At 37.5% G+C, this 27,909-nt stretch overlaps 1 protein-coding gene across 7 annotated transcripts in view; it reads right to left on the bottom strand.

Moving 5' to 3' along the window:
• Positions 1-5,431: 5,431 nt before the first annotated feature.
• The window catches only part of CEP128 (centrosomal protein 128), a 133,161-nt gene continuing 110,683 nt past the window's right edge, over positions 5,432-27,909 (bottom strand). For 4 of the 7 annotated variants that reach the window (XM_027779216.2, XM_055807751.1, XM_055807721.1 and 1 more), the window contains 4 exons: positions 25,634-25,711; positions 23,515-23,628; positions 19,787-19,895; positions 5,432-14,916 (listed from right to left, as the gene is read on the bottom strand). In XM_027779216.2, the coding sequence (XP_027635017.1) occupies positions 14,810-14,916; positions 19,787-19,895; positions 23,515-23,628; positions 25,634-25,711 (408 nt within the window). In that variant the 3' untranslated portion in view covers positions 5,432-14,809. The remainder of the gene's footprint in view (positions 14,917-19,786; positions 19,896-23,514; positions 23,629-25,633; positions 25,712-27,909) is intronic. The other 3 variants (XM_055807732.1, XM_055807747.1, XM_055807740.1) reach the window with 3 other exon arrangements.

Here is a 27,909-nt window from a genome sequence, read left to right as displayed (position 1 = left end):
TGTCCTATTTTCGCCTCTTGCTGAGCTCCCCGAGAGCCCCACCCCACATACTGAAAACTTCTCTGCCCAGGCTCGTTCAGTTACTCCTTCGGGAGTCATCTTCCTGCCTTTCCCCAAAGGTCCCTGACCCCACTGATCTCTCTTTGTTAAGAAAAACCCATGTTATATTAACTCAAACAAATAAAGCAAATGTGACCCACTGCATGACTATTACAAGACAAAAGGATTTGGGAAATGGAAAGTTACATGTGCCCTGAGGGTAAGATCAGCAGATGAGATGCCAAGACAGCAACTCTCAGGAACTCTGAAAAAGTGACCAAAAACCTGGCCACAAAATCTGAAAACCTATTCTAACTTTGACTTATGCTGGTAAATTTTATGTCTGTATTCAGTGAGTGCCTCGAAGGTTGAGACATTTCTATCTCTTTTTATTCTATTTCTACCACAAAACAGAGTTTACAATAAATTAAGAGAAACAGCACTGCTTTTCTAGAGAGGGTAGGTGTGGGGAGAATTTTTGGAACCGTCCCTTCACAAAGTCATAGAAGAGTTTGGTCCAAGGGAGTGTAAGGAAATCACAAGCAGCGTGCACCTCAGTCACTGCTGCTGCCTGCGTCAGCCTATGCCAGATTCAGTGTTACACAGATCATCGCCTGTTTGCAAGTTATGACAAAATTTGCTGTAGACAGACTTTCAGAATTCTCAGCTCCTGGGATAGAATCCAAATTTCAGTTTTCAGCATTCCCTATCATTATTATTCCACAGTTCTCAGAAGTCTTCCATAGACACCATCTTGTACTCCGGGTTAGTTCCTATCTGAGTTCGAGGTACCCGGGGCCAGGCCAAGCAGAAACACCACTTCATAGTTCAGTGGGTCCCTGGCTTATAAAACCAGCTTAAGGTGGGGCCCACACCACTGACCTAGGGCCAGCTGGAGCTTCTGTCTGAGGACACAACAAATGTGCTGTCCTGAGACCACCACCAAAATCATCGTTAAACCAATTTGCCCACTCCTTATACAACAACCTACCTTCCTCACTCATTGAAAAATGCTGTTTGAGCAGTAAGCCATATAGCTGAATGCATCAAAGATGTCAATTAACTTGTCCTCATAGTCATCCTGTCTTCTGGAGAACCATTAGTGCTTCCAGTCATTTTCAAGCAGCCTTTTCCAGACAGTATCTGCTGATTTTCCAATGTTACTTAAGGATCACATATTCTTAAGGTAGCCATAAGGAGACTGGAATAAACTTCTTGTTTTCACTTGTAAAGGCGCCTGTAGGGTATTTGTCTGCCATCACGAGAGCTCTGCTGTCGGGGGATGCTGAAGTCTCCATCAGCAGCTGTAGACTGGTACCTCCTTCAGAAGCAATGACGAGATGCCCCATTATTATAGCCCAGAACACCAATGACCAATGACCAGCTGAAGCCACCGGTCCATGACTGCCCCAATTAACACTGATTCCCATCCCAAATCTCCTGGAGTTTTGAAATACCTTTCTTCCATATCTATTGACTCCTGGGAGAATTCTAGAACCTGTTCTTTAGGAAAGATGAGTTGAACCATACTAATACAAAATTTGCGCATACATTTCTACTTTTAAGAGATTTTAAAGGCACCTGTAGTAAGATTGCTTCTTTTTGTGGTATTTCATGCAGTGGGATCCCAGTTCTTGAGTGGTTGAGTAATGCAAACCCCATATACTAGGATGCTCCCAGCAATTTTTTTTCATTACAGATTCTTAAGACTATTTATTATTCTTTTTTCTTTCTTTTTATAAAGTGCCAGCAAAATGCCATCGTGTTGTCTCTAGCAGTACCTGCGACTTCAACTAAGCACTAATCTTAAAAAACATTTTAAAATGTAATGTAACTGCCTTGCTTTCACCGTGTCCATTGCAAGCTGCAGATGGAAATAAGAAGCATGGGAACTAAATATCACTAAGAAATCGATAAAAGCAAGGTAAATGTACAGTATTTTAGAAGTTACAGTGCATTCAGGGGACTCCTATATTTTTTTTAAAAAATCTTTACTTCTTTAAAAAAATCTGGCAAAACCGAGTATCTTAGAATTGAAGCTGTTCTTTATTCCACTGCAAGGTAAAAATACCAGCCAACATACATTACATCAAACAAAAAAAATTCCAAACCAAAACAAAATGGATTTGTACTTGAAATTTGACCTTCAGAAGCAGTGGGAAGACTTTGCAAATAATAGCTTGTTTGGATAGTGGTTTTCCCCCCTCTCTTTCGAACCACTTGAAAACATATTCATATTCACACATTACCAACTACAAATTAATCTTAGGGCAAATGGTGTAAGAAATCCAAGCGGTTCTGGAATTAATGCAGCCAGGTTTCCTATGGCTCTGTGCCTTACAGTGGAACTGCAATACTGTGTGGCTGACGTCACCGCCAGAATTTGGGGTTTTTTTCAGTAACAGGATGGTCTACACAGCACCAGGCCTGCTGGAGTCAGATGGGATTTGTCGTTCCCAAAGCGGGAAGGAGGTCTTTGCTCACAAGCTAGCAGGGCTGATCGACAGAGCTTTAAACTTGACCTGAAGGTGGAAAGGGGGATAATACCAGGCTCGCCCGTCACAAGCCATGGGACAACACGCCAAGGTCTGACGGCAGATTCAGGCTAGATATAAGGAAGACAATTTTTACAGTGAGGGTGGTGGGACACTAGCAGAGGTTGCCCAGAGAGGTGACAGATGCCCTGTCCCTGGTCATATCCAAGGTCAGGCTGGACGGGGCTCTGAGCAACCTGAGCAGTGGAAGATGTCCCTGCCTGTTGCAGGGGGTTGGACTAGATGGCCTTTAAAGGTCCCTTCCAACCCAAACTGTTCTATGATTCTGAGAAGCTCCTTCTCTACATTGTTTATGACTGATAAGACCATATAATTCATATATAAGCAATGTGACTTAAAACCATGGATCAACGGATATAATTATAGATTTTATTTTAGATTGGGTATATTATATAGTTATATTAAAATTACAGATTTATAGCCACATCAATGGCCCTACGCTTCAGAAATCAGGTCCAAAAGAGATGGGACAGTTACATACCTACGTCAGGTGTGGAGAGCAGGACAGTTCATATCGCTCGGGTTCTCCGTCGCGTTTCCCTGGCCTGATCTATCCTTCCTCTCACAGAGAACAGCAGTGCAAAACAGGCCACACGGATATGAAGAAAGCATTCCATATTGCCACAGAATGCCAGAGGGTAGAAAAAGTGTATGTAACAAATTAAATTGGAATTTGGCCAGAACTTCCAGTTTAAATCACAGAAGCTGGCAAAAACTGTCGAGAAGTCTATCAAGAAAAATGATGGTTAAAATCCTTATGTATTTTTTTAAATAATAACAGCTGAGAGCTATTACAACTTAGTATGTTTTAGGCCAACTTACCCCTAAACCTCCAGAAAATGGGATTAGCAGTGGGCTAGCAGCAGCTGGAGCCAAAGAACACTTTTTTTACATGCAATGAAAAGATGCAATTAGTGACTAAATGTTCCTTTCAACTTTTTTTTTTTGATGCAAGAATACATTCAAAATATACTTCCGTGAAATATCCGCTCCAATCAAATATAAAACATTCACAGTAAAACCTGCCCTCGATGCTGATTCTGTGGCATCGGTGACTACTCCTATTCACGTACTGCTCGTGTGTATGAAAACTTTTAAGTTCATGATTTCTTTTGACTTCGCTACAGGGTGCTGTCAAGCATCAGCTGCTTGTTCAACCTTACCGAACTTAGCTTTACAGGTAAAATTAGAGCCAACATACTAATGTGCATTGGGTTTGCTGGGCCAGGTGTTGGTAGCAGGGGGCTACGGGGGAGGCTTCTGCGAGGAGCTGCCAGAAGCCGCCCCCGTGCCTGATGGAGCCCAGGCCAGTGGCTCCCAGATGGACCCACCACTGGCCACGGCCCAGCCCGGCAGCAATAGCGGTAGTGCCTCTGGGATAACATATTTAAGGAGAAAAAACTGTTGTGCAGCAACAGCAGCTGGAGAGAGGAGTGAGAATATGTGAAAGGAACAACTCTGCAGGCACCAAGGTCAGTGAAAAAAATGGTAAAAAGATGTTTGCCATAACACAACTACAGATCACAAAACTATGCAAAAGACATGCAAAACCCCTTAACTCCAAAAGGCAAGAGAATATATAATTGAGAACTGAATTAGCAAAATAATTACAGGCTTTCAATGAGCGATTTCTCAGGATATAAGCTCTAGTTTGGCCATCTCATCGTGAGAAAACAGAATAAGAAAACTTCTTTATATGGAATGATGCAACACATATTTTATTTTGGGGTTTACTTTGTGTTTTGAAATATAACACAAGGCTTTGCTTTTCCATTAAACGCTTCCATAGAAATTTAGCTCTGTGGAACTTTCCAGCAACAAGGATTTTTGTTCCATTAAATACTGCAATGGCTCAATCCCTTTTGCATGTTTAACTGCATCCTGTTCAACTGACTCCAGTGTTGTCTTTTATTTAAGGTAATAAAGCCCTTACCTGGGAATCCAGATGAAGCACACATGGACAGACCCCACCCTGCAGGTGGACGTGGTGAATCCCACCTGACTCGTGCCCATAATGCCAGGTAGCTGCCTGCTTTCCCTTTTTCCTAAACAGAGACCTAGTCAATATAGTTAGAGCAGTTCGCCACAATTCATTTGATCGTAGCCTGGGTGTTTACTTTGGGATGAGATGAACGATGCCAAAGATCCCAGGTACTCTGCTGACTACAACAGCAGGTTCATTGAGACGGACGCATGTGTTCTGTCCCACCCCAAGCTCAGTCAAACGAATCTCGATCCCACTCCGTAAGGTCACAGGCACAGCAGCCTTGGCCCATGCAAGGATATCTCTGGAAGCACCCAGTGACTCATGGCCGATGTAAAGACCCAGCCCTACTGTAACGCTATGATACGTTGCCAGATTTATTTTTTTGGTCCATAATGGTAAACAAATGTTTTACCTAAACAAGTGTTTTAAACACACACTTTTGTAGAAAACTAGTGATTCTCACTGTGAAACTACCATCTTAAGTTTGGAAACAAATATTATAGTAGGAGAAAGAAAATAAAGAAAAAATCTGAAAGCATATTGTTGTGTTAAAAAGGAAAAGAAAAAAGATTTTAAAAAAAGGGGGAAATTATAGAGGAGGAGAGACCAGAAGACAGCAGAGGGACTGGCACAAAGAGTATGTTGGTATGAGATGGTAAAAGACCTTATTGCACCCGGTAGTTTGGAGAGTGCTGCGACATTGTTGTTCTTAGAGGCAAGTTAAAAAGCAAAATCAGACAACATAAATTCACATCACACAACTATATTTCAGACAAAAAACATCAATTACATAAAACAGGTCTTTACAAAAGCTTGGCAGTGTTAGGCAAATGATTACAGATGCTGTGCACTGCTTGGAAAAATAATTTATTTTGTTAGCTTACAAAAATGATAACAATTCATGTTATAATTTAAATTACGACTACAACTAGCAACTTTGATCCTGCAAAGGTACTATCTCCTAAGATGCAATAAAGACTTGCAACCTTGCTTTCAGGAATAGCTTGGAGTAAGTCCCAAGTCAGCAAAAAGTAATTAAGTTTGATGGTTTTATTAGTGCCTCGTTGGCTAACATTTTATATTCTGACTGCAGAAAGTAGGTACCAATATTGACATTAAATTAACCTAAGAACTTTCCAGGTAGAGCCTTAACCAAATTTAAGCATACCTGCAGACTCTGTGGCAAGCTATCAGGTTGATGAGGGCTGCGTTTTGGAATAACATGGTAACAAGCTTCTCATTTTACACTTGTACAATGCTTTATTCCTAAACCTGCAAGAGGTGTTCTGAAAAATGCAAATCGTAGATGTAGCGTTATGTGCATCCATGTGATTCACGCAAAATAATAGTCAAGCAGTAGTTTGGTTGGACTTGATGCTCTATAAGGGTCTTCTCCAACCTAAATGATTCCATGATTAAATTTTTTTTTCATTCATTACATACATTTTAGTAAGTTCCATTTTATCCATCCATACCAGATAATGGAAACACTAGAATGCAAACACATTGGGAAGCTATCTTGGAACAAAAATATCATAGGACAAAAAAACCCCAACATTAGAGAATGTCCAACAAACAGTTAAACTTGGTTTCATTTTGTGAGTCTTTTGTTAAAAAGTCTATCAATAGTGCTGGTATTTAAATGTATTATATAATTAGCTTCTCCCTACACATGAAAATTCCCATTTCAGGTACTCAACAAATTACTGGATTTTGTTGAAAAACTGATGTGTAACAACACATTTAGCAGTGAATGTGAAATACAGTCGACACACCTTAACAGATGAACTGGGTCTCCTTTAAGAGGTTTCATTACATTGAAAAAGCTGTATTAGCCCACATCAGAGTGGAATAAAGAGCTGCAACATTTCCAAATTTTGCAAATTTCATAAGCTTGTATTGTCAGCATTTAGAAGTACAGTGGTTTTCATTATATAACTAAGTTTGGTTTAGTCTTCTTGAAAAAAACAAAAGTACTTATACAAGAGCCCAAATGAACTCAAAACCCCATTTCTCAGATTCTGAAAAAATAACCAAAATAGAAAAATGAGATAGTGCCAAATTATTCCAAATGTTTACAGTTTTCTATGAAATTATTTTTATAAGATCATGGATTGTTCAGTAAATATTTGTTGCTCACCAGACCACCGCATATTGTAGACTTGCCAACCTCCAAATTGCAATAAAAAAGTAGGCTGAGAAAATACTTCACTCCTTTTTGTCAAATCCAGCCTGAAATCATCACTCCACTGGTACTAGAGATGAGGTCTCTGCCAGCTTCCACCTAGACAGGATTCCCAAGTACAAAGGACTAATTTTCTCTTTGACCGGTAAAGATTTACAGTGTATGAACATGGGTACGCGTGTCCGTAAGGAAGATACGTAAATATATGAAAGGAACTAGAGATGATGTCTACATGGCTAGAAGAAGGCTGAACACACCTGTACACGTCAGCAACCAAGTCTGAAGGAAACGGCACTAGTCCTGGGTACTACAGCGACGTCTGCTTCAGCGTGCTGCCTTCTCTGGTGTGTTTTACAGGAATGAAAAGCAGCAGCACGTTTATACAACCACACAAAATCAAACTGCTAAGATCAAAATTTAAGGAAGATAAATAAGATGAAAATTTAACAAAGACAAGACAGATACTTGTTTTTCCACACAGACGTCCCTATGGATGTCCCCTAAGTTGAGCTTCCATGGGAACGTGGTCAGGCAGCCTGTTGTATTACATCAGGAGCAGGATTCCCTGCTTAAACTACTGGCAAAGGTCTTTCAAGGACTTTATGTCAAGAAATAATTGCATGTTGAGGAATTCCATTCCAGTATGTCTATCTCCATTACCTTAACAGGTAAAACAACAAGGTTTAGAGGAATTAAACTGACCTTTCTGACTTCACACCAGTATAGAGACATCCTCATCTATGTAAGTCACTGAAATTGTGTAGATTCTTTAAGGTCACTTGACAGCGTATTGCACTGGCAATAGGTGACCAGGAAAAGTTCAGTGTCACGTGTGTAAGATGCCTGGGCAATCTGAATTTTAGAATTTCCCAACCTAAATGCTAGATTACAAGAGTAATTTTGCAGCAGTTTTAGAATACTTAATGTAAGAAACACTGTATTTTTATTCAAATTAAATGAAAACAAAAGATCTGGAGAAAAAATTACTCTTGCATCAACTGACTTAATTAGGAGTGCTTGTAATGAGGTATGAGAATTAGCTGCTTTTTTAGTTATCCCCAAATTAAATAGAAACTGGCAACACAAAATGACAAAATGCGTTCCAGAACTCAAAAGTGATTACCATTTTTTTTTCTACACTCTCCAAGGAAAATTAAAAATTAAAAAATCAGAATTTGTGAATAAGCCCATGCAGAAATTCCCGCTTCAAAAGCAATTAACCTTCAAAACCACAGTAATACATGGCATGGATACTCTTATCTACAGTCTAAATATTTATTTATTTGTCATTTTCTTCTGGTAATGTAATACCAAGGCTGAAATTCGAACATCTGATCTATTTGTTAAAACACATCACCCCATCCAGCACTCCATATGTAGCACATCAGCCACCTCCAATGGAATTATTTCAAGCCTGGCATTCAGTGCATAGCGCACATAAGAGAATTTCCCAAAGTGTGGGACATAATTAAGTCTAAATCAAACCGAGCAAGTCTCTCATAATAAGAGATGACATGAAGTGGGACTGATGTCTGTCGAGATTAATATATTCAAGAGTTTCAAAGACAGTCTATAAAAGGCTGTCACTCTAAGGGTTTTTTTTAAGAAAAATATTCTTTTAAGTTTTTGGTTGGGTTTTTTTGTTTATTTTTTTGGTGGGGTTTGGTTTTTTGTTTTTTTTGGTTTGTTTTTTTTTTTTAGTTTAAGAAATTACTCACATTCCGGAAAAATGAAGCATTTCTTGACTTTGACACTTGATTTTTCTGCTTTCACAAAGCATTTTTAGCTACCAAATAAGAATAATTTGTCCCACTGTTTTTTAAACTTTGTTGATCTGTCTATTGTTAATTTACGGACCTCTAATCAACCAATGGACAACATGCTACCAGATTCACATTCTGTGGCTAGTGAGCCTCACTGCTGATGTACCTCACACTAAGGTTTCTGCATTTTCTAGCTTTCAGACTGCACTGGAGACGTCTCCAGCAAAAACAAAACAGGTCCGTGGTTTCTGATGGACTCATTGACGTTCTGTTAGTATAAACATGTAACAATTTTTTTTTCCAGCTACACTATGTCTTCATGGTTGCAGCTGTTTGGATAAAAATGGGCATTCCCCGAGCTCCACGCACCAACTAGCTTATGCCACAGATGCAAACTGTTCTCTTGGCCAGCGGTAAAACGCAGCTCATCTTCATCGTTCTCCACACTAAGTACAAAACTGGGTCACTGGTGGTTTCTGTGAAAAGCCTAGTGCCAAAACATAAATTGGGCTGACTTCCCAGTTCAATGCTTGTTCAACAACGAGAATGGCACAGAAATCCACATTTGTAGAATGATACTGTGTGATCATCTTTAGAAAATTTCAGCATCGCTTCTCAGCAATATTTTAGATGCCAGCAACTGTTTCTACTAAGGGCAATTTGATATTGACACACTGAAGAAATATACTTTGTAATATGAGGGATCTGAGGTTCCAAACTAAGCTCTCAGGCAGATCTCCTAAATTACTTGTAGCCTCTTCTTCATATCAATAATATTTCAGGGTTATTGCAGCAAAGTCTATCCTTTGCTATTTTCCTCTACAAACTGATAGTAGAATGAATGGTAGCATTTAGAAAACGTAGACAAACATAGTAAGACACATTTACTTTTGCCTGTGAGATAATCTTTAAAAACAGGCAGCATGTGATCGGATGCTAGTCAGTTTACCAAGTACGTTTTATTTTCGTAAACAAGTAAAAGTGGCAGAATTCATATGGAAGGAGCTTGTTTTATAAGAAATAACTGCCTTCAAAATTAATGACATTCCCTGGGCATATCAACTACCAGAATTATTAATGTGGAGTGTAAGTGAAGAAATGATGGTGTGCCTTCTGACATACTAGTGCATAGATGGCAAATGGGAAAAGCAGTTTAAGATCAAATAAATTCTGGTCTAAATTGAGATGAAAATAATGGACAACTCAGGAACAATTGCTGTACTTATTCAAGCAAAACACCTACTAAGAAGCCAAGTCCCTAAATAAAGACAGAATTATCCTAAAAGAGAGTTCTTTATGCAGCTCTTGTATTTAAATGTGTTACTTTAATGAAAACATGTTCACAATTGGGTTCCAAAAATATTTAGTTCAAAATAGCACCAAGTAGGTACCTAAATTAAATGACTGGAAATTTTAAAAATATCACTGCTGCATACAAGGCTCATGACATTGCAGATTTTGCCACTATGAAGGCAAGAGAAAACAAAATCTCATTCTTGCAGCCTAAAAAATGGCAGATGTGCAACTTTAGCTTTAGAAACATGAGAGCTATTGTAGTTAGCACAAATTATAAATGCTGGATGTTGTTGTACTTTAACCACAGCAATCTCTTTCATTTTTGTTGTCAACATTCCCGGAGGCATTAGTTTACAGACTTTTTGAGACCAAAGCTATCAGATTCTGCTCTGCTGTGCTTCTGTATACAGCACTAAAATGTTCTTCAGATTTAAAATCTAATTTAGTCCTTTACATAGAAAAGCAAAACAGCCTAGACATGCTCACAGTAAAGCGCTGAGATGAGTTGTGCTAGAGTAGAAAGTATTTCAGTATGTAAAAACAAAAATATATCCAAGATGGAATCTTATTTAGGGATCACTTATTTAGATGTAAATACCAGCCTTAAAGCAGTTTTTAAATTAAGGCACCAAGAATAAAAGTGTTCTGAAATTTTAGCTTAATCATGAGCTTTTTCCCATTCCTTCTACAACTAGTTTTCCTCTACATCTGCTTCTAAATTTTACAATTATATCAAAAACACAGGAATTTGTGTGACGTTCTCATGCACATCCATTTCTGACAAGGCTGCATCCCCCGATATTGGCTTGCAGCTCACATTAACTTCACTATCAGTTACGTCTGCGAGGTGAAGACAGGGCTTACAGAGATAAATATATTACTAACCCACTTTGTACATGAAGAGTTTAACAGAGGCAGAGTAAAATTTGACTGTAACTAGCAGCTCCACACAAATTCATGAATAAATTCCGCATGTTGTAGATAGGAGAACGTTATTCACTACTCATTTTTAGCCTTAAAAGTGCTATCAGTGTTACAAAAATACCTACTTGCTCCCTTTCAGGGTAATATTGGCATTTTCATTCATGAAAAATCCATTCAGTGTTACACACTGCAGAGATTATGTTTTGTAAGCCAGGGATGAACTGACATGCAGATTCCTTAGCTCAAAAGTGGATTTTAGAATAGTATTTTCTTTGTTTTAAGGAATTTTAATATATCTTCTTTATTTACTTTGGTGGGACAGCCAGTAAAAATGTGGCAGAGGTTTGAATATCCAAGGAATACTTTAACCAATCACCAAAGACTAGCTTCCATCAAATAATTGAGAAGTGTAAGAAAATGGCTTTGTTTTCACACTGTAAAATTTTATTTTTATCCTAAACTAAGATTTATTTTTGACATTTCTTCTCAGGATGACATTATTACATAATAAAAATAAATTATTTCAAATACTTAGTAAATACCAGCTCAAAAGTAATTAAAAATAAGTACTCTTAAGTCTACTGTAAAACATTAGGGAACTGAAGGGCACAATATTTAAAGGTTATTCAAGTGACAAATATTTGATGCTGAAATACAGGGGCAGTGCGGATCAGAACATGCAATATAGAACCACTGTATTTCAGGACAGAATTAAAAGAAACGGACACCTGATAGTAGCTTGTTAAATCTGTATGTACTTAGTACATACATATAAAGTTGCCTGATTTACCAAATGCTGAACAGAATAAAGAAATTAACTACCATTTTTAGTGTGATATCACATTTTTTGATTATTTAAAACTACTGCTTTGGACAAAAAATAAGGAACACATCATCAAAGGGTTAAAGTATTAAAAAAAAATAAATATCTGATTACCAGAAGGAACAGCAGTTTTAAAGAACTGAAATACACAAAATGTTTTACTAAAAAATTATCTGGTTTTCTACTTTAAAAACTGAAACTGGTCAGAAGAACAATATTTCAGACCAATATGGAAAAAATATTATTTCTTAAACCACAAAGGGACAGTTTCACATAATGTCATGAACGGAACTTTAGCCTTCAGTAAAAAGGAAACAAAATTCACTTTGTAATATGAACCTCTATCAAAGGTGGAAGCGAGACAAATATTACATGCTATCTGGACTACCATGCCAAGAGGGTAAATTTAAGAAAGAATTTCCTGACTTTGGAGTCCAGAAGTCTACTTGTTAAAATTTTTTTTCTCCTTTTTTTTTTTTTGTTTGTTTTGTTGTTTGACTTCTTCCCTTCTGTTCCCCCAGCCCTTGTATAAAGTTTCAAAAAAGGATATAAAACTCTGCTGAAAACCCAGTCACATGGCCAAAGCCAAATATACTAAGCACTGAGCATATTTAAAGTCCTAAAGCCAAATTATTCATCTAGTAGGCATTTCTGTCCTGCAAATGGATTCAGTATTTGATGTTATAATAACAAAGGAGTTCAGGCTGCTTATCCTTAGTTTTCTAACACCGTAAAGTAGCAGTGATACTGTTCTAAGGAAACATACTTCAGATTTGTGATTTACAAGTGAGGAAAAAACATATAAATACATAAAATGGTAAAAGCAATCCACAACCAGATTTTTACAAATTCCTTAGGAGGAAGAGGGGACGTTATTTTTCTGTGTTATTTTTCTCGGCTGAGACTCTTAAAGCCCCATTCATTTACCAAGAGGTGCTTCACCTCAAAAATAATTTCAGCTTCAGTAAAGTGGGTTGGGCAGACATGAATCCATCAGCAATCCATGCATCAGACCTCATTACAACATGAGGTGTTTTGGGAACATGATTTAATGGTTCATAATCTATTTTAAAATGACCTTTCTATATTTTTAGCCATAATTTGTAGGTACCATAAAGTCTGCAAGCTGGTGACATTTTATTTTGCAATTTTTTAATGTTTCAACTCGACAAACCAGCTAAAATGTTTTAAACACCATATTTCCAGCTGTGCTCTGATCTAATTAAAAAAATAAATTACAAGTGTTGGATATACTTAAAGTAAGTTTAGTTTATGGGAACTGGGGCTGGAGCTAAACACTGCTTTATGACATCCACACTCTTTGCCGACCAGGCCACAAGCAGGTTTCTATTTGTCCTGCCTTCTCCAGCATGGAAGTTTATTTGTTGGTGTTTTTGCCTTGGCCCTGCCATTGCCGTTGAGGTCGGCAGCGATGGATGGCACTGTTTTGCTTTCTTGACCTTCTGAACGAGCAGATGTGCCAGATGTCTGTGAAAAGCCAATGCCAGCCCTACAACGCATAGCATTATACACATAAAAAAGGTAAAGAAAATGGGCCAGCCATATCCTGGGGTGCATCAAGCACAACTGTGCGCGGCTCAGGGAGCCCCAATGTAAGGAGGACACCAAGCTGTTAGCGGGTGTCCAGAGGAGGGTGACCAAGCTGGTGAAAGGTCTCAAGGGAAGGATGCATGAGGAGCAGCTGAGGTCATTGGTTTGTTCAGCTGGGAGAAGAAAAGACTGAGGGGTGACCTCAGGGCACTCTGCAACCTCCTCAAGGGGGGCAGCGGCGGGGGAGCGGCTGGTCTCCTCTCTCTGGTGACCAGCGATAGGGCATGTGGAAATGGCATGAAGCCACGTCAAGGGAAGATCAGATTGGACATCAGGAAAAGGTTCTTCACCGAACAACGGGTGGTCATTGACTGGAACAGGCTCCCCAGGGAAGCTGCCATGGCACCAACTTGGCAGAGTTCAAGGAGCGTCCAGACAACACTCTCAATCACACGGTTTAGCTTTAGGCAGTCCTGCAAGGACCAGGGGGCTCGACTCGATGATCCTTGTGAGTCCCTTCCAACCTGAGATACTCTTATGATTCTATGTCTGAGACACCTACAGTGCTAAAAAAAGATAATATTTCAGAGAAGATGTAAGCTTCCTAAGTATGAAAGAAGTCTACAAACCAAAATGTTTTCCATGGTGTTCGTGTTGCTACAGTGCTCTGACAGATTTGGCAAAATTTAAGGCACTTTGGTAGTGATCGAACAGAAGCACTAGAGAAGAGAGCAAAACAAGGACTATCTGAAACGTTTGCATTTCTTTTGACAGCAGAAAATTCTCCTGTGATGTGCACTTTGCAACCACAGTAACGCAGCACTGTATCCAATTTGTTTTGAATTAAGATATCTGAACAAATACAACTGTGCAATATTGTATTTCCATAACATTTTAAAATCAGTGTGACACATCTCTTCTAATAGAGATGAAACAGAATAAGTAAGTGGTCATTAAACCCTGTTATTAAAAGTTTTCACAGCCATACAGCAGTGTCCTTCAACATGCTTAATACAGAGCATGGGTGAGATTCAGGTGCTGTTAAACACCTTAACCAGATGTCACCCGATAAAACTGTTTAGAAGAATAATTCTAAACAGCTTATAACAGATATATGCTGAACCTGAAGTCATCATACAAATTTCCACTAATCTTGAGGAAATTTGGGTTTGTTTAATATTTTTCACAGCTTAAATGATTGCTGCAAACCGAAGACCACAAACGCGTAGGCACAACACTGTATAATAAATTTCATAATAAATATTAGGACCAAGGTAGTTTCTGAATATTTTTTCATTGGTAATAGTATTATTAAATTTTATAAAAAAACAAATGTAAGAACAATTCCTGTACAGTGGTAAATAAGCTCATAGCAAAGATTAATGTCATGGGTCTTTCATTTCATAATATTTCAGGAATAAAATAAATTTAGTTTAGGACAACTGCAAAAACAAATACAAGAGAACAGCATAATCCCAGAAAACCTTTGGTGTACAAGATGCATAAATTATCTCAAGAGTTCATTAGACTCACTCTTGGTGCTCTTTCATTCAAGTGTTTGGCAATAGCTGAATCATTCAGGGTGCATCACTCCCGTATCAGATGGAATTACTGCTGTTCAAAACCAAAAAAAGAGCGGAATGGAATTTACCACAGAGAAAGCTGGCATGTTTTTTGAAAAATGTTCTACTGCTTCCCTCTTTCTGCTTGCAGCTTAATTTCACTGACAGCAACGTTAATGGAATCGTCCTTGGTGGCACTCGTATCAAAAGGAGCCATTCTTTTCATAACTGCTAGAAAAAAACAAAACAAGTAATTACACATCTGCAGAGAAACACCTATCCTTTGCTGACTGACCATCAATGTTTATACAAAGTGTGTATTTCATTATACAATATAATTTAAACAAGTAAAATTATATTCATAAACATTCAATATTGCTAATGCTATGAATTGAAAAACTTATTTTTCTAGAAAAATAGATTTTAATACTATATAATACAGGCATGGCCAAGAGCTTTCTTATACAGAATAAATGTAAGCTGCATTTTTTTTAAAGTTGATAATTTCACTAACTTTTAGTTTCCATTTAATTTTCCAGCATTTTTGTTTAATTAAGACTAAAGAAACCACTCGGAAAATTCCCAAAGGAATTTCTTTCTCAATAGCATGGACTAAAGCCAACAAGTGTCACTGAACAGGGAGGTGTTCACAGGATGCCGTACTGCGTATACACCTTCACAGCAGGCGGCATACATAATGCTTATTTCTAAATACATCTTATCGCATCAAAATCTAGACAATATTAATTGACATAATCTTATGATAAAGTGCAGGAGGAAAAAAATCCAAATATCCAGACATCTAGCAATTATCTAACATGAGGCAGAAATTAAGGGGAAGAAAGTGGGTATCGGCTTATAAAACAGACCCTTCTTCTAATGGCCGTCCTTATATCATAAGCATGTAAGAAAGGCAGTTGTTCCTGATTGTTTGTAATAAGTACTCAGAGTGCAATTTTTTAATAGTCTATTAAAACTGTAGCAGTATATAACTGAAAGTTATTTAATAGGGAGCAAGTCATCACAGTTTGATTAGGAGGAGTGAGGTGTTTTCACTTTTAGAAGGAGAATGACATCACTGTGTTTGGGACATTTTACAGCATAAAATTTTCAGTATTGGTCCAAAACTATGCTACTGGATGCTACTTCAACAGTACCTCCTGTAGTCAGTATTCAAAGAAAAGTGGAAAATCATAAAAGAAAATTCATTGCTGAATTAATCCATTTGCATTTTTCAAAGTGATGCTGTCAAGTTTCCAATCATTCCACGTTTTTATCCTTGGGCAGCATTGGAAGGTTCCGTTCTAGAATGGTGTCCCACAGCATCATGATGTTACAATATCATTTTAATTAAGTTACTTACTTCTAAATGTCAATACAAATTGTCTTAAGAACTTATGAAAAAGTATACATGGAGGGATAAAATCAGATACATCGCAAAAGTTAATTCTTACACCAATAAAACCAACATTCAGGACAATTTGGTTTTCTTCAACCATGACATCAATCATACTATATACCACGTATAGTATGTATGTGTGACATATGTATATGTGACACAAGAGTGCTGTGTGTCACCAAAGCCAAAGGGTCAGAAAAGACTGTGATCTACATAAGTTGGGAAAACTGGTGGCTTTTTTCTTCTCCGTAAAGTCACAGCTTATGAAGCCCTGGAACATAAATTCCCAACAACAATAGAAAGCCTGAAAGCCATATAGCTTCTGGGAAACCATCCAGGTTAAAACCTTGAAGTGATGAACTGTACAAAGAGAAAGACGGGACGCAATTCACACAGCTAATGCAGAGCATGTGTAACTCTAGGGACTTTTGTAATATAACATTTAAGAAAAATACAGTGGCCATGAAAAACAATTTCTGAGGATTATTCTTTAGATAGCAATTAGTAGTGACTTTTCATACCATGCATTTGGGTCTGATAATAATACAGACTGCAAACCATGTCTAATGAACCCTCCTTTGTATAAATTATTTTTTCAGTTAAACTTCTTCCTTTCTAAGAAAATGGGTATAGAAATAAAAGCTTGTTCCCACAGCAACTTTAAAATAGTTTGTTATGGAAAAGCTGTTACAATTGTAGAAATTATACCAGAAACATGAAGGCCAGACATAAAACAGAATGTTAATGTTCATTACTTTTCCTTTTAACGGCCTGCTGCATTGGTAATTTTTTACCGAATATGTGTATGGAAGCAGATTGTTGTTCCCGTATTTATTTTTTCATACTTTTTGTCCCTCTTTCTTCAACCAATTTTAAACTTAAATCCCAGGATCCGCCTTGACAGATAAATTATATCAAACTCATCCACTCTCCTCCCTGGTGCTTTCTATGAGTCCTAAGAGACCCACAGGGGGAAGGGAGCTTCTAGTACTACTTACTGACTACAACCTGTAAGGTTTCATGAATTTAAGAGGGATGCAGTGGGAAATGTTACTGTCACAAAGGCTTGCAAACTGCTCCAAAAGGTAACTGGGGGGTGGGGGGGGTGGGGGGGGTGGCGGGGGGGGAGGGGAGGGAAGTCCATTCTTCTGTTTCTGAAGAAGTAAGGAGATAAATTAATCACAGAAACTAGTTGATGACATTTATTGGTAGATTTATTAAAAGCTACAGAGGTTTGGGAGCAAAAGACCTCAAATTATACTTCACTGTCAAAGTCTCAAATTATAACTAATTAATATCATTACTGAAATTAAAAGTTCATGGCGTTTATGTGACTAACATGACTGAAGTAGCTGCTTGTATCATTTGCCAGTTACTGGCAATTACAAGAAAAGCTCCTTAACATTAATAGTTACCACTGCAGAATTGTCACTATCCTCAAGAGCTATAGACACACCTTCAAACTACACATTCGACTGGTGGAGACCAGGTGCAGCGCAAAGGTAAAACATTTACTCACTCACCAAGGTCTGTGGAGTAATTAACATATCTTAGTGCTCTAAGCTACCACAGATATCCACAAAGGGCTGCACAAGATTTGATGGGAATTCCGGGAAACCTATGACTTCCCGGGATGACAGCTAGAAACATACTCTAGGACATCTGAAATGACATCAGGCATCTTCACCGGGGACCTGACCTGCTCTCATCCTTACTTACTAAGCATAAAGAACATATAATAGCATTAACTCTTCGGAGAAAAGAATCAGCAAAGTGAGAAATTAAGAATGCCACCTTCACTCTATCACAGTCAAATTAAATCAGGGATAGGAAAAATATTCTATGCCTGCTTCTCTTTTTAGCCTTTAGAAAATTTGACTAATAGATTTTTATAGAATACAAGTAAGAAACTAAAACTCGAAAGAGTTCAGTTCCTTTCCCTTAAAAACAAATAGGAAAAAGCGAAACACAATCACTGTCTTTATTTTTTTTTTTTTACAAAAGCAAAAAAATACAAATCATTATTTTTAAAAATCGTTCTGTAGCATCTGGGCAAAACAACAAAACTGAAAACACTCTCAGCACCATTCTGGGATTTGGAAAATATGAAATATGAAGATCATGGAAAATATCTTCCTAAAAGTTTTAGGCAAGGAAAAAAAAAAAAAAAAAAAAAAAGTCCTTCAGCCATGCCTGAACACAGTTTCAAAAGGAGTCTTCCTCAAATGCTGAAGATTCTGCAGCTATTTCATAACAATCAACACTGAATCACTAGAGTAGTCTTTCATTTATCACTTACTTATTTACCTCCAGAAAGCTTGGTGCTGATAAAAAACAGCTGAATTGGAGAATAAATACCCAGAACTGGTTCATCAGATTGATATTCAGATCGTATGGATCCTATTTCTCTGACAACTGTCTAAAATTGATTAAAACACACTGAAGTAACAATAAAAAGCAATATAAAGATACTGTAATATTTTAGAAATATGCTGCACCCTTTACATTTCAGCAGGTTTTTGCAGCAGAATGCTGAGCTGTTGAGGCTGACAGGGCTGCTGGGGCCACCTATGCAACATGCCTGCGAGGTGCGCGGGATTCCCTTTCTGTGCCCCAACCAAGCTGAGCTGTACTTGGACTTGCAAGACTGACGGGGCTGAAGTTAGGGAAAATAACAACTCTGAGTCAGGGGAAACTGTTCCTGAAGTACAGAGGAGGTGGAGGCATTTCCACGTATGCTTTATTCCCACTAGTGCTGTTCAGTATGGTCTGCAAAGAGATATTCATCACAACTCACAGATTCTGAAAGGAAAAGAAACCAATTATCTTTAACCTCTCAGATCAACTCAGGACTATTTACTGAGGAGTGGTAACGTACTGCAGCACTCACTGTGAGATGCAAAGGTTTGAACGTGCGCTGAAGCCTGAAATAGGACTTTCCATTACATAAAATGCAACTTACTGAATAGGTTCCGGGTACACAAACTGGTTATATTGAAGAGAAATGGAAGGTGATATCCTTTCTGATATCCATATGCTGATATGCTCAAAAAACCACCAAACCTTAAACCCTCCCCCCCCCCCCCTTTTTTTTTTACACTCATGCAAACGTGTGCCTGTACCTGCTAAAGATCTAACACATCCTATCCTGTGCTGAGCAGTTCCTAGCTGCGTCAGAGATCCTGTGGCCTTGCATGACACCACGCGTATACACACTAGGGGACAGAAAGGATAGCTGAAAACAACTACTGAATACAAGCAGAATTACCGATTCAACTTTCAGTGTTAAATGGCTACACAAGCACGAGACTAAATGGTACAAATGAAAGATCTGGGAAAGAATCCTTGGCTGAGGATGTCTCTTGTGCCTGAAAAAGATGCACAGCTTACACAGGTATGACTCTTCATGCAGAGATTCAGAATCCAAGTGCACCCCTTTTTTTTGGGCATAGATTTGGATAGCAAACAGAATATATTGCATGCTCCAATTTAAAAACCCAAAAGTATCAGTGGGATGTAACAAAGTACTTCCTAGACAAAGGCATCCATCCACTATCTACAGCTAAAACGCAGGAGGACTCAAGATGGTTCTAGCACTTTTTTGTCAAAAAGTAGAGTGTAGTAGTACTCTCTCAAGTAAAACAGCTTAAAAAGAGGAATATATATTACTTTTATTTTTTTTTTCTGTGAAACAATACTTACAACCTGAATCTGAGAGCACTGAGCTGGACAAAAAGCTGGTTTGCGTTCGCCAACTAGAAGCGGGAGCAGCCATTTCTAAATCAGAAATTTCAGCATCCATTTTCATATCCTGTGGCAGCCAAATAAAATAATTTTTATCTGTTAATATCAAGTAGCTGTAAACTTTAACAAAAGCCATACAATAGGACACATACAGGTATGTGCTGTGAATTCACACATGATTGATTCTTAGAACTCTCAATATTGTTAGGTTCAAATTAATTTGCTTCTGAATTTCCTGTCCATTTCATCACCACAAAATCTCTGCAATAAACTGCTTTGCCTTGAGAAAAGCGTTGAGAGCACTGCAAGTTTTTGTCACTACAAAAAACTGTAAAAAATCTCCCTTTCCTACTGACATCACATTCAGAGTCCAGGACTAAGCCCAGCAGCAGGGCAGACATCAGTGAATGATGAATTCCTCATCAATGAATGGTCCACGTTAACTCACTGAAGTTCCACAAGTAATAATAAAAATTGAATCAATTTTCCCTGCCACTGAGGAAACTCAAACTTCATTGATTTCTCATATCAAAATACCTGAAGTTGCTTTCCCATTATTTTTTTTTTTTTGTTAAACCGTTTAATAAAGCCTGAAGTACAGTGTTACTATTTATGGATAGACCCATACAGCATAGCTTTTTGGTGAGTAAAGTCATTTGATCTATAAGCTAAAAAAAGAAGATAATTTTGAAAAGGCCATTTAAACAAAAACCTCCCTAAATCTTTACCAGCACTGCAGCAAGTAGTCCCCAGTTGCAATACCCTCCAAAATAAGATTAAAAGCTTGGCTTGGTATCCAAATTACTCAGTTTCTTGAAATGAGAAGAGATAATAATGCACAAATGCATCAGTTCATAAAACACTCAATTTTGCTACTGAATTCTTATCATAAACAGCCTCAGGGAATTTTGTTAAAACATCTTGCAATTTATCTTTCACGCTGATACTAAGATTTGAAAACTAAACAGAAAACAAAATGAAATTCAACATTAATTTAGAGATACAATGGGCTTTTGTCCCATCACTGAAGAGGGATTTAGTCCTATTAAGACTGATGGGAATTATACATATTAATCCCCTTATGTGCTGATGAGACTTAATACCTAAAGTGTACACAGCACAATAACAGCTTTTAAAGAATAAAAGATGGTTTTGTTTTTTCATTCTGCTTTGAGAAATGCTATCTGTAGAACAGCACTTTTAAACAAGCAAGGTGTTCCTACCAGCATCTGCAATACAGGATGGCTCTCCTTCATAGCCATTGTACCCTGCAGAACGTGCCTTTTCTCACGTGCTTCATTTACAATTACATCCATGTGCTGGGATGACTAGATGGTCAGTTGTTCATGGCAGGGAAACTGTCCTAAAATATTTGCATCTATCCATCATAACATTTATCTTTAGTTTTACTCTAGCTTTTTTGCTTCAGTTGGTATTCCCTATTATTTATTCTTATAAGTTATATTTACCTTCTTCCCCCCCCTTCCCCAGCTTCTTCTTTATCTACTATCACTCAGCGCTTTCTTAGTTGAAAAATCACGATTGTTGTACTGGAAGGTATTCTGCCAGCCTCTGGCCTCCATTATGACTGGAAATCTTACATTTTAACACATACAAAACGGCAATTATGATTTTCCTGGGCTCCTAAGCAACAGGTATTTTGCAGCCATCTGACAAGACTACAGAGGAGTAGGAAGACTGAGTAGGGAAGAACGAAATCATAAGAAAGGATGGAAAATAACCGCTTTTAGGGGAACATTTAACTTCAGTTTCATTTTAGCTCCTTAAAATGAAGAGGCTGGGGGACAGGATTAGATAATGCCTGTCTGAGATAAATGTTGGCAAGCAAGCTGAAAGAAAGGTATTACGAGAAAGGCTAGAAAGAAGATCATAACAGAGAAGAAAAATTAATTGCCTAAGTAGTTTTATCTAAAATAGTCAATGTAAAAATTTTACAAGAACCCCTTTTTTTAAAACACGTGTTTTCTTATCAACTACCAGATATCAGCAGAAGCACCACACTGCGTACAGAGCATGAATCAAAACTATCAGAAAGAACGAAACTTGGTGTCCTCAAGCCTACACTCTTCCACCGATCAGTTTTAGAGACTCCCAAATGACAAATAGTAAAATAAAAAAAAATTAAACAACGCATTTGACTTAGTTCCAAAGGCAGGTAAGAAAGGCGAGCATTAAAAAGGTTTTTTTAAACTAAGCTAGCCTGATAACCAAAATCAGATTAGAACCCGTCTGTTACTTGGGTTTGAACATTCTATTCTATTTGTAACAACCGTGACAGCAGACAGTACCATATGTCAAGCAAAAACCCAATTAGGCCTGACTAAATGGAAGCTGTTAAATGCTCTCTGTTGTCTAAAGAAAGAGGAAATATTGTTTTGGAATCAGCTTTATATTGGATTCTGAATATAGAGTTCAAATCCTGTGAGCTCAGTAAGTTCAGTCAGCTTAGTGCGATTTTCTATTCTACCGTCAGCTGATCACATTCCACTTGGCTTTTCAATGTTATCCAAGTTTCAACAGCTACTGAATTAGTAACTCTTGTGTGAAGGCAAGAGAAATTTAAGAACCGAAGATTACCGTTAGGAATAGACTGAAAGTGAATCTACCCCATTTCTTCCTTTCAGTTCTTTCTTACCGAAGAGCAAGACGGCTTTTTCAAGTAGTTTAGTACCTTCTTCTTACAACAGCAACTTACTAAGATAAAATACTCTATTTATTTCACCTTTTCCACTTTTTAAAAGACCTACTGGCAAGTATGCCCTCATTTTACAGAAGAAAGACCACTATGGAGGAGGTGGGGAACACAAACAGCTGAAAGTTTTTTTAATACATGCTGTGTGATCCCAGATGTTGGGCTCAGCTGCTTAGAGCCACTGGGGAGACTGACTGCCAAAGAACCTCGACTGGGTTGTGATAAGAAGCAGAAATACCAGCACTATTCTTCAGCTCCGATCACTTATTTCAATGACGTCTATCGGAACCTGCAGCTCTGCCAAAGCAAGCTGCTATCGCACCAGCATGCGGTGGGAAGCCACAGGACCACAAACAAGCTTAATACGAAGAGAAAGGAAGCGTGATAACAGCTGGAAAGGTGAACTCATTACAGGCAATATTTCTAAACAAGAGCACTGGATTTGTGTTGCAGGGAGTTAGGAAATTATGCTCAGCCCCGCTATCAGTCCACTGAGTGACCTTTAGCAAATCGCTTCCCCTCTGCCTGGATTTCATTTATGCATGAGATAGCCATCATACAGTATCTTTTGTAAATAATGCAAAGATCAGCTACTGAAAAAATCACTATACCCAATCTACTAATTAATCATCCTCTTAACTGAGGGAACAGGTTTCTATATTTATCTTTTACATGAAAAGACAAGAGGGAATTGAACAAACCAATAAAACCGCTGCAGCCAGCAATTTGCCAGAGCAGTAATAAGACACTTTCCTGTGAAATTTTGAAGATTTTTGGAAAGTATCCATGGCACTTCACAATGAAGGCAAGATTTCTGTCATCGAATTTTACATCAGCCATGACAGCTACATAAAACAGAAACATTCATGTGTGATTTTAGTCTGTGTTTTCACTAGGAATTAACATACATCAAATAAGCTTACATTGCTAATAGAAAGCAATCAAGAAACAAAAGTGGAGTACACACACATACCTTGAATTGTTGGACTCTTTGTTTTGAATCTTCCAGCTGTTGCTGTAGAGAACTCACTATTTCTTTATACTTTGTATACCTTTCTTCAATCATCTCCCTTCGGCAATGGGCCTCCTAGAAATGCATCGAAAAATCTGAATTATTTTTTTAATATGAAAAGCAGTTAACAGATGTTGGCTGGCTATTGTAAACACAGGTATCACCAAGGAATTTCAATATAGCAAGAATGAATTAATTGCTAACTTTCAGAGGTTGAAATACAGGGGCCATATGAATGCACAATGTTCTGTAAAGAAAAGTAATGTTAAAACAAAAATAAGTTAAAACATGAACAGCCTCATCCTCAGCTGGTGAACAATTTATTCTAGCTCATTCCAAAATTCAGTAATATCATATCTTCTAACAAATAAATTCTGTAATGGTGAAAAATTAATGACAATACTGTAGAAACAAGCACTTGACAAAAAAAAAAAATTGTTCTAAGGATATGGACGAAACAGTATTTTTAAATAGGAAAACATAACGCTTCTCACTGAACCAGCTAATGATTCACTTGAATGACTACAACTACCAGACAGCTTGTGAAGCATTATCAAAGATTTACCTCCTCTTTCCTTCTCCCTTCCTATGAAAACATTGAGGAAAGAACTTGTTAGCAGTGGAAAGCAATGAATGGCTTTGAAATACTTCATTCATGCATACCACTTGAGATTAAAGTATGCTATTGTACAAAAACCCCAAATGTATTATTTTCAGATAGAAGAATAAATGAAACTCCAAACTGACATCATTCTCACAGCTAAGGTATAAAACTCAGGTTTCCTGAATAATAAATTTATTATTAAACAATACACAGTTATTGGTAGGGACTCATCTTAAGAAGTCAGTCTTTTAACAACTAAGCATCAGAGAGGAGGGCAGAGTTCAAATTAAACTGAAGAATTCTGGTTCCAATCTCATGAATGCTGACTAAGTGATAATTACAGCAAACCAGAAGATGACAATGTCATTTCCTGGGAAGCAAGAGGGTGCAAGCATGAAGCAGATTGTAGAAACCCTGCATTCAAGCTTCTGCTTTGCCTAGCTGAGAACAGAATCTTTCCCTTCAGCAGTGCCGAACCATTGGAAGCAGAAGGCAAATGTTAACCTCTGTCAGAGCAAAAAGGTTTTTTGGGGATACCTAAAAGGTGAGGTTAAAACTATACATCCCAACAATGTTTATCTTAAAACAACCCAAACATTTCAATCAGCATCTGTTTTCCTCTGTTGATGATGACCACAGTAAAATAGGGTACAATTATTAACACAAGACCTCGTGCAAGAACACTTAGAACGAACAATCTTCCAAACAAGTATATTTTGAAATGTTCATGACTGCCTTAGGATGAAAAATTCTATATAGCAAATAAAGCTGCAAATCTTTATGCATTTATTGATCTGTAATTTAATACCGATTTAAAATTTATATGGTGCAATGAAGTCCCAAATTCTTTTTTGGTAAGCCACAAACGTCATGTAGGGAAAGTAAAAACAATACAGTGGTTTAGCCATTTAGCCGTGACGATCTAATTTCAGACATTACTCTTGATAGTACTCCACAACTACTGTCAGTATGTCCCACTCTGTCCAAAGAAACACACCTTGATTTGACAGTGATACTGGGAAAATAAGTGACAAGGACTAGCGTTATGTCAAAGCAACAACAACAAAAAGGCTGTAAAGTTCACCTATTTTCACTCATTACTTTAAATACTTAAATAACTAGCATAATTTGATTACAAGATTATCATTTTTTAACAAGTAATATCAGAATTCATCGCTCAATACAAATATTCTGAACCAGTCATTAGGATATAATAAATTATATAACCCATTATATCCAGTTATCAATGTTTGCTTACATTATAGAGCACTTCAGTAGCGTTACTGATTAGGACTAATTTTATAACCTCAAAAAATCTGTATAAACAGGAAAATAAATTTCTGTATGGTTTTGTCTATATAATATGTACATCATTTAAAATACATTATTAACTGATTTATCTACCTATATGGAGAGGACATTAATTAACTAAAGCAGTTTAAAACTACTGAAAGAGTCAAATGAAAACTTTCTCACTCCAGTATCTTTCAAATCTTCTAACAGGCTCAGTTTCTCAGGAACAGACTCCAGATGGTCTAGAGCTACTCGAGTACTCTAAAGAACAGAACACAAGAAAAAACATAAAAAACTGATCAATTTTTTCAGCCATCTCAACCATTAAAAACCTATTACACCTATGGAAACAGGTTTACAGGTATGTATGGGCCTGTAAATTAAACAGGTCAACAGTAAACAGGCTGTTAAGGGAAAAGGACAAAATAAAACACACAGTACAGTTTCTTTCATTTGAATCTCCAAGAACAGTTACCAGTTTGTTGAGCAAAACAATACTTTTTTACACTTTTGGAGTTCATGTAGTCTTCAAAATGAAATTTTCTTTTATTGCACTTCAGGGAGTAAAGTATGTTTACCATAAATATGGATCTATACTCATGTTTATCTATTTGTACTTGAACACATAGTAGAGACATCCTTTTTTTTTCTAAATACAAATATGTGCAGTTAGCAGTCAGCTAAATATAGAAAAATCAAATTTCATATTTTTTGGTTTAGGCATACAGTAAGTACTGCTGCAAATGAGCTGCCATTCTAGTGAGAGTTGAGGTTGGATTCAATAACAAGATGTCACATCCACACCCGTGATACAAAAACACTGGTCTATAGCCAGATGCAAAGAACCAAAGAAAATGAAGATCATGTTTTGGGGTTTCTGCACAGGAGAAAGATGGTTGGTCACGCATAAAGAGTAAACATCAGCCAGATGCCTCTGGAGCTTCTCTCAAAGGCTGCCCCTTCTACTGTTTGCTGAAGAGCAAGCAGAAACCCCACTGTTTGTACGTTCTGACCAACCATTGGTACTTCCTCCACAATTCTATAAATCACGCTTCTTGGGATAAAGTTCTGTTACCCTGGTATGCAATCTACCAATACCAGATTTCATTAGCCATATTACTGCCCTGGCAATTTAAAGCAAAAATCCATAAAAGTAATAAAACTAATCAGTCCTGAAGTAAAATATCATTGTGCTGTAAATTCTGTGCAAACTGAATAAACATGCCCTTAACTAGAAAAGCTCTGTGTCTTTTCAGTCCCAGCGTACTTAGTTGTTCCTCACCTGGAAGAAGTTTCATACCTTTGATCATTCTTATGTCTTGTGTGGCCTCTCTAGTTCTATTCTAGTTCGATTTAGACCACCAATTTTAACACCATCAATTTAGAAGCAATGATCTCTGTCTTATCTGCTTCTTTCCTAACAGTTCCAAACATTCAGTTTTTAAAATCGTAAGAAATATAGTTTCCATAACAAATGAAGGTCTAGTTTCATAAACAATGAGACACACTTGCATCTCACAGGACTGAACTTGTAACCAATATTCAGTCCCAATAAACTAAATTAGGTAGTGGATGTGAGACTGGTTTTTCTGTTTCTGTAATTACATGTAAGCCAAAATATGTATGTAAAAGTATTTCTCTGATTTTTTGTAATTAGGAAAAATTTGTACTGGCAGTTAATATGCTGATGATATTAGGACCTATTTCTATAACACAACCACCTGGTAAAATAATTTCTCCAGATGTTTGGATTCTTTTTCCTTCTGAGGCCAACGAGGTTCAAACAATACAACCCACCTTCCAGGAATAAACTTCTACCCTTAGACTGTGTGCTTAGCTAAGAAAGGGCTCTCATCCCACTGCTACATTCTGCAGTAGCAATGCAAGATGCAGTAGGAGAAAAATGTTCAGGAATTCCCAAATCTGGCCCTTCTTTCACGGGTAATTTCTGCTCTTCACACAGCACAGAAGAGAACAAGAATACAAAGCAGTCAAAGGTGCTAGAACAGTAACACCACCATCAGGGCAGGTAAGGGGAAAGAATTTTACAAGAGGGTTGGATGAATTATTGCTTCAAGAACAATAGGAAGAGTGAGATGCCTACAAAACGGTGAAAGGATTGACCAGTAAGGAAGGATATTTTAGATTTCAAGAAGTACTGGAAGAACTGTCAAAAGGGAAACAGAGTAAAAACTAACATTCTTCAGTCATTTAGTGAGAACAAGAAAACAGAAATGAGACAGGAAAAAAAGGTGGAGAAAACTTAGGTATGAATCCAAAAGAAAATAAGGCTTTTTTGCTTTTATTTTATACAAAACCACACTAATTTTTTAGATTTAAAAAAAAATGTACAGGACTTAGAGAAGATTAAATATAGGAAGTTATGCCTGAAAGATAGATAAATCACTTCCTGAACTGGGCAGCACTGAGAACACTCAGTACGAAAAGGTCCTTAATTG

The sequence above is a fragment of the Falco peregrinus genome, chromosome 1 (assembly GCF_023634155.1).
Source record: "Falco peregrinus isolate bFalPer1 chromosome 1, bFalPer1.pri, whole genome shotgun sequence".
NCBI lineage: Eukaryota > Metazoa > Chordata > Aves > Falconiformes > Falconidae > Falco > Falco peregrinus.
This window is presented reverse-complemented; position numbering and strand designations above follow the sequence as displayed.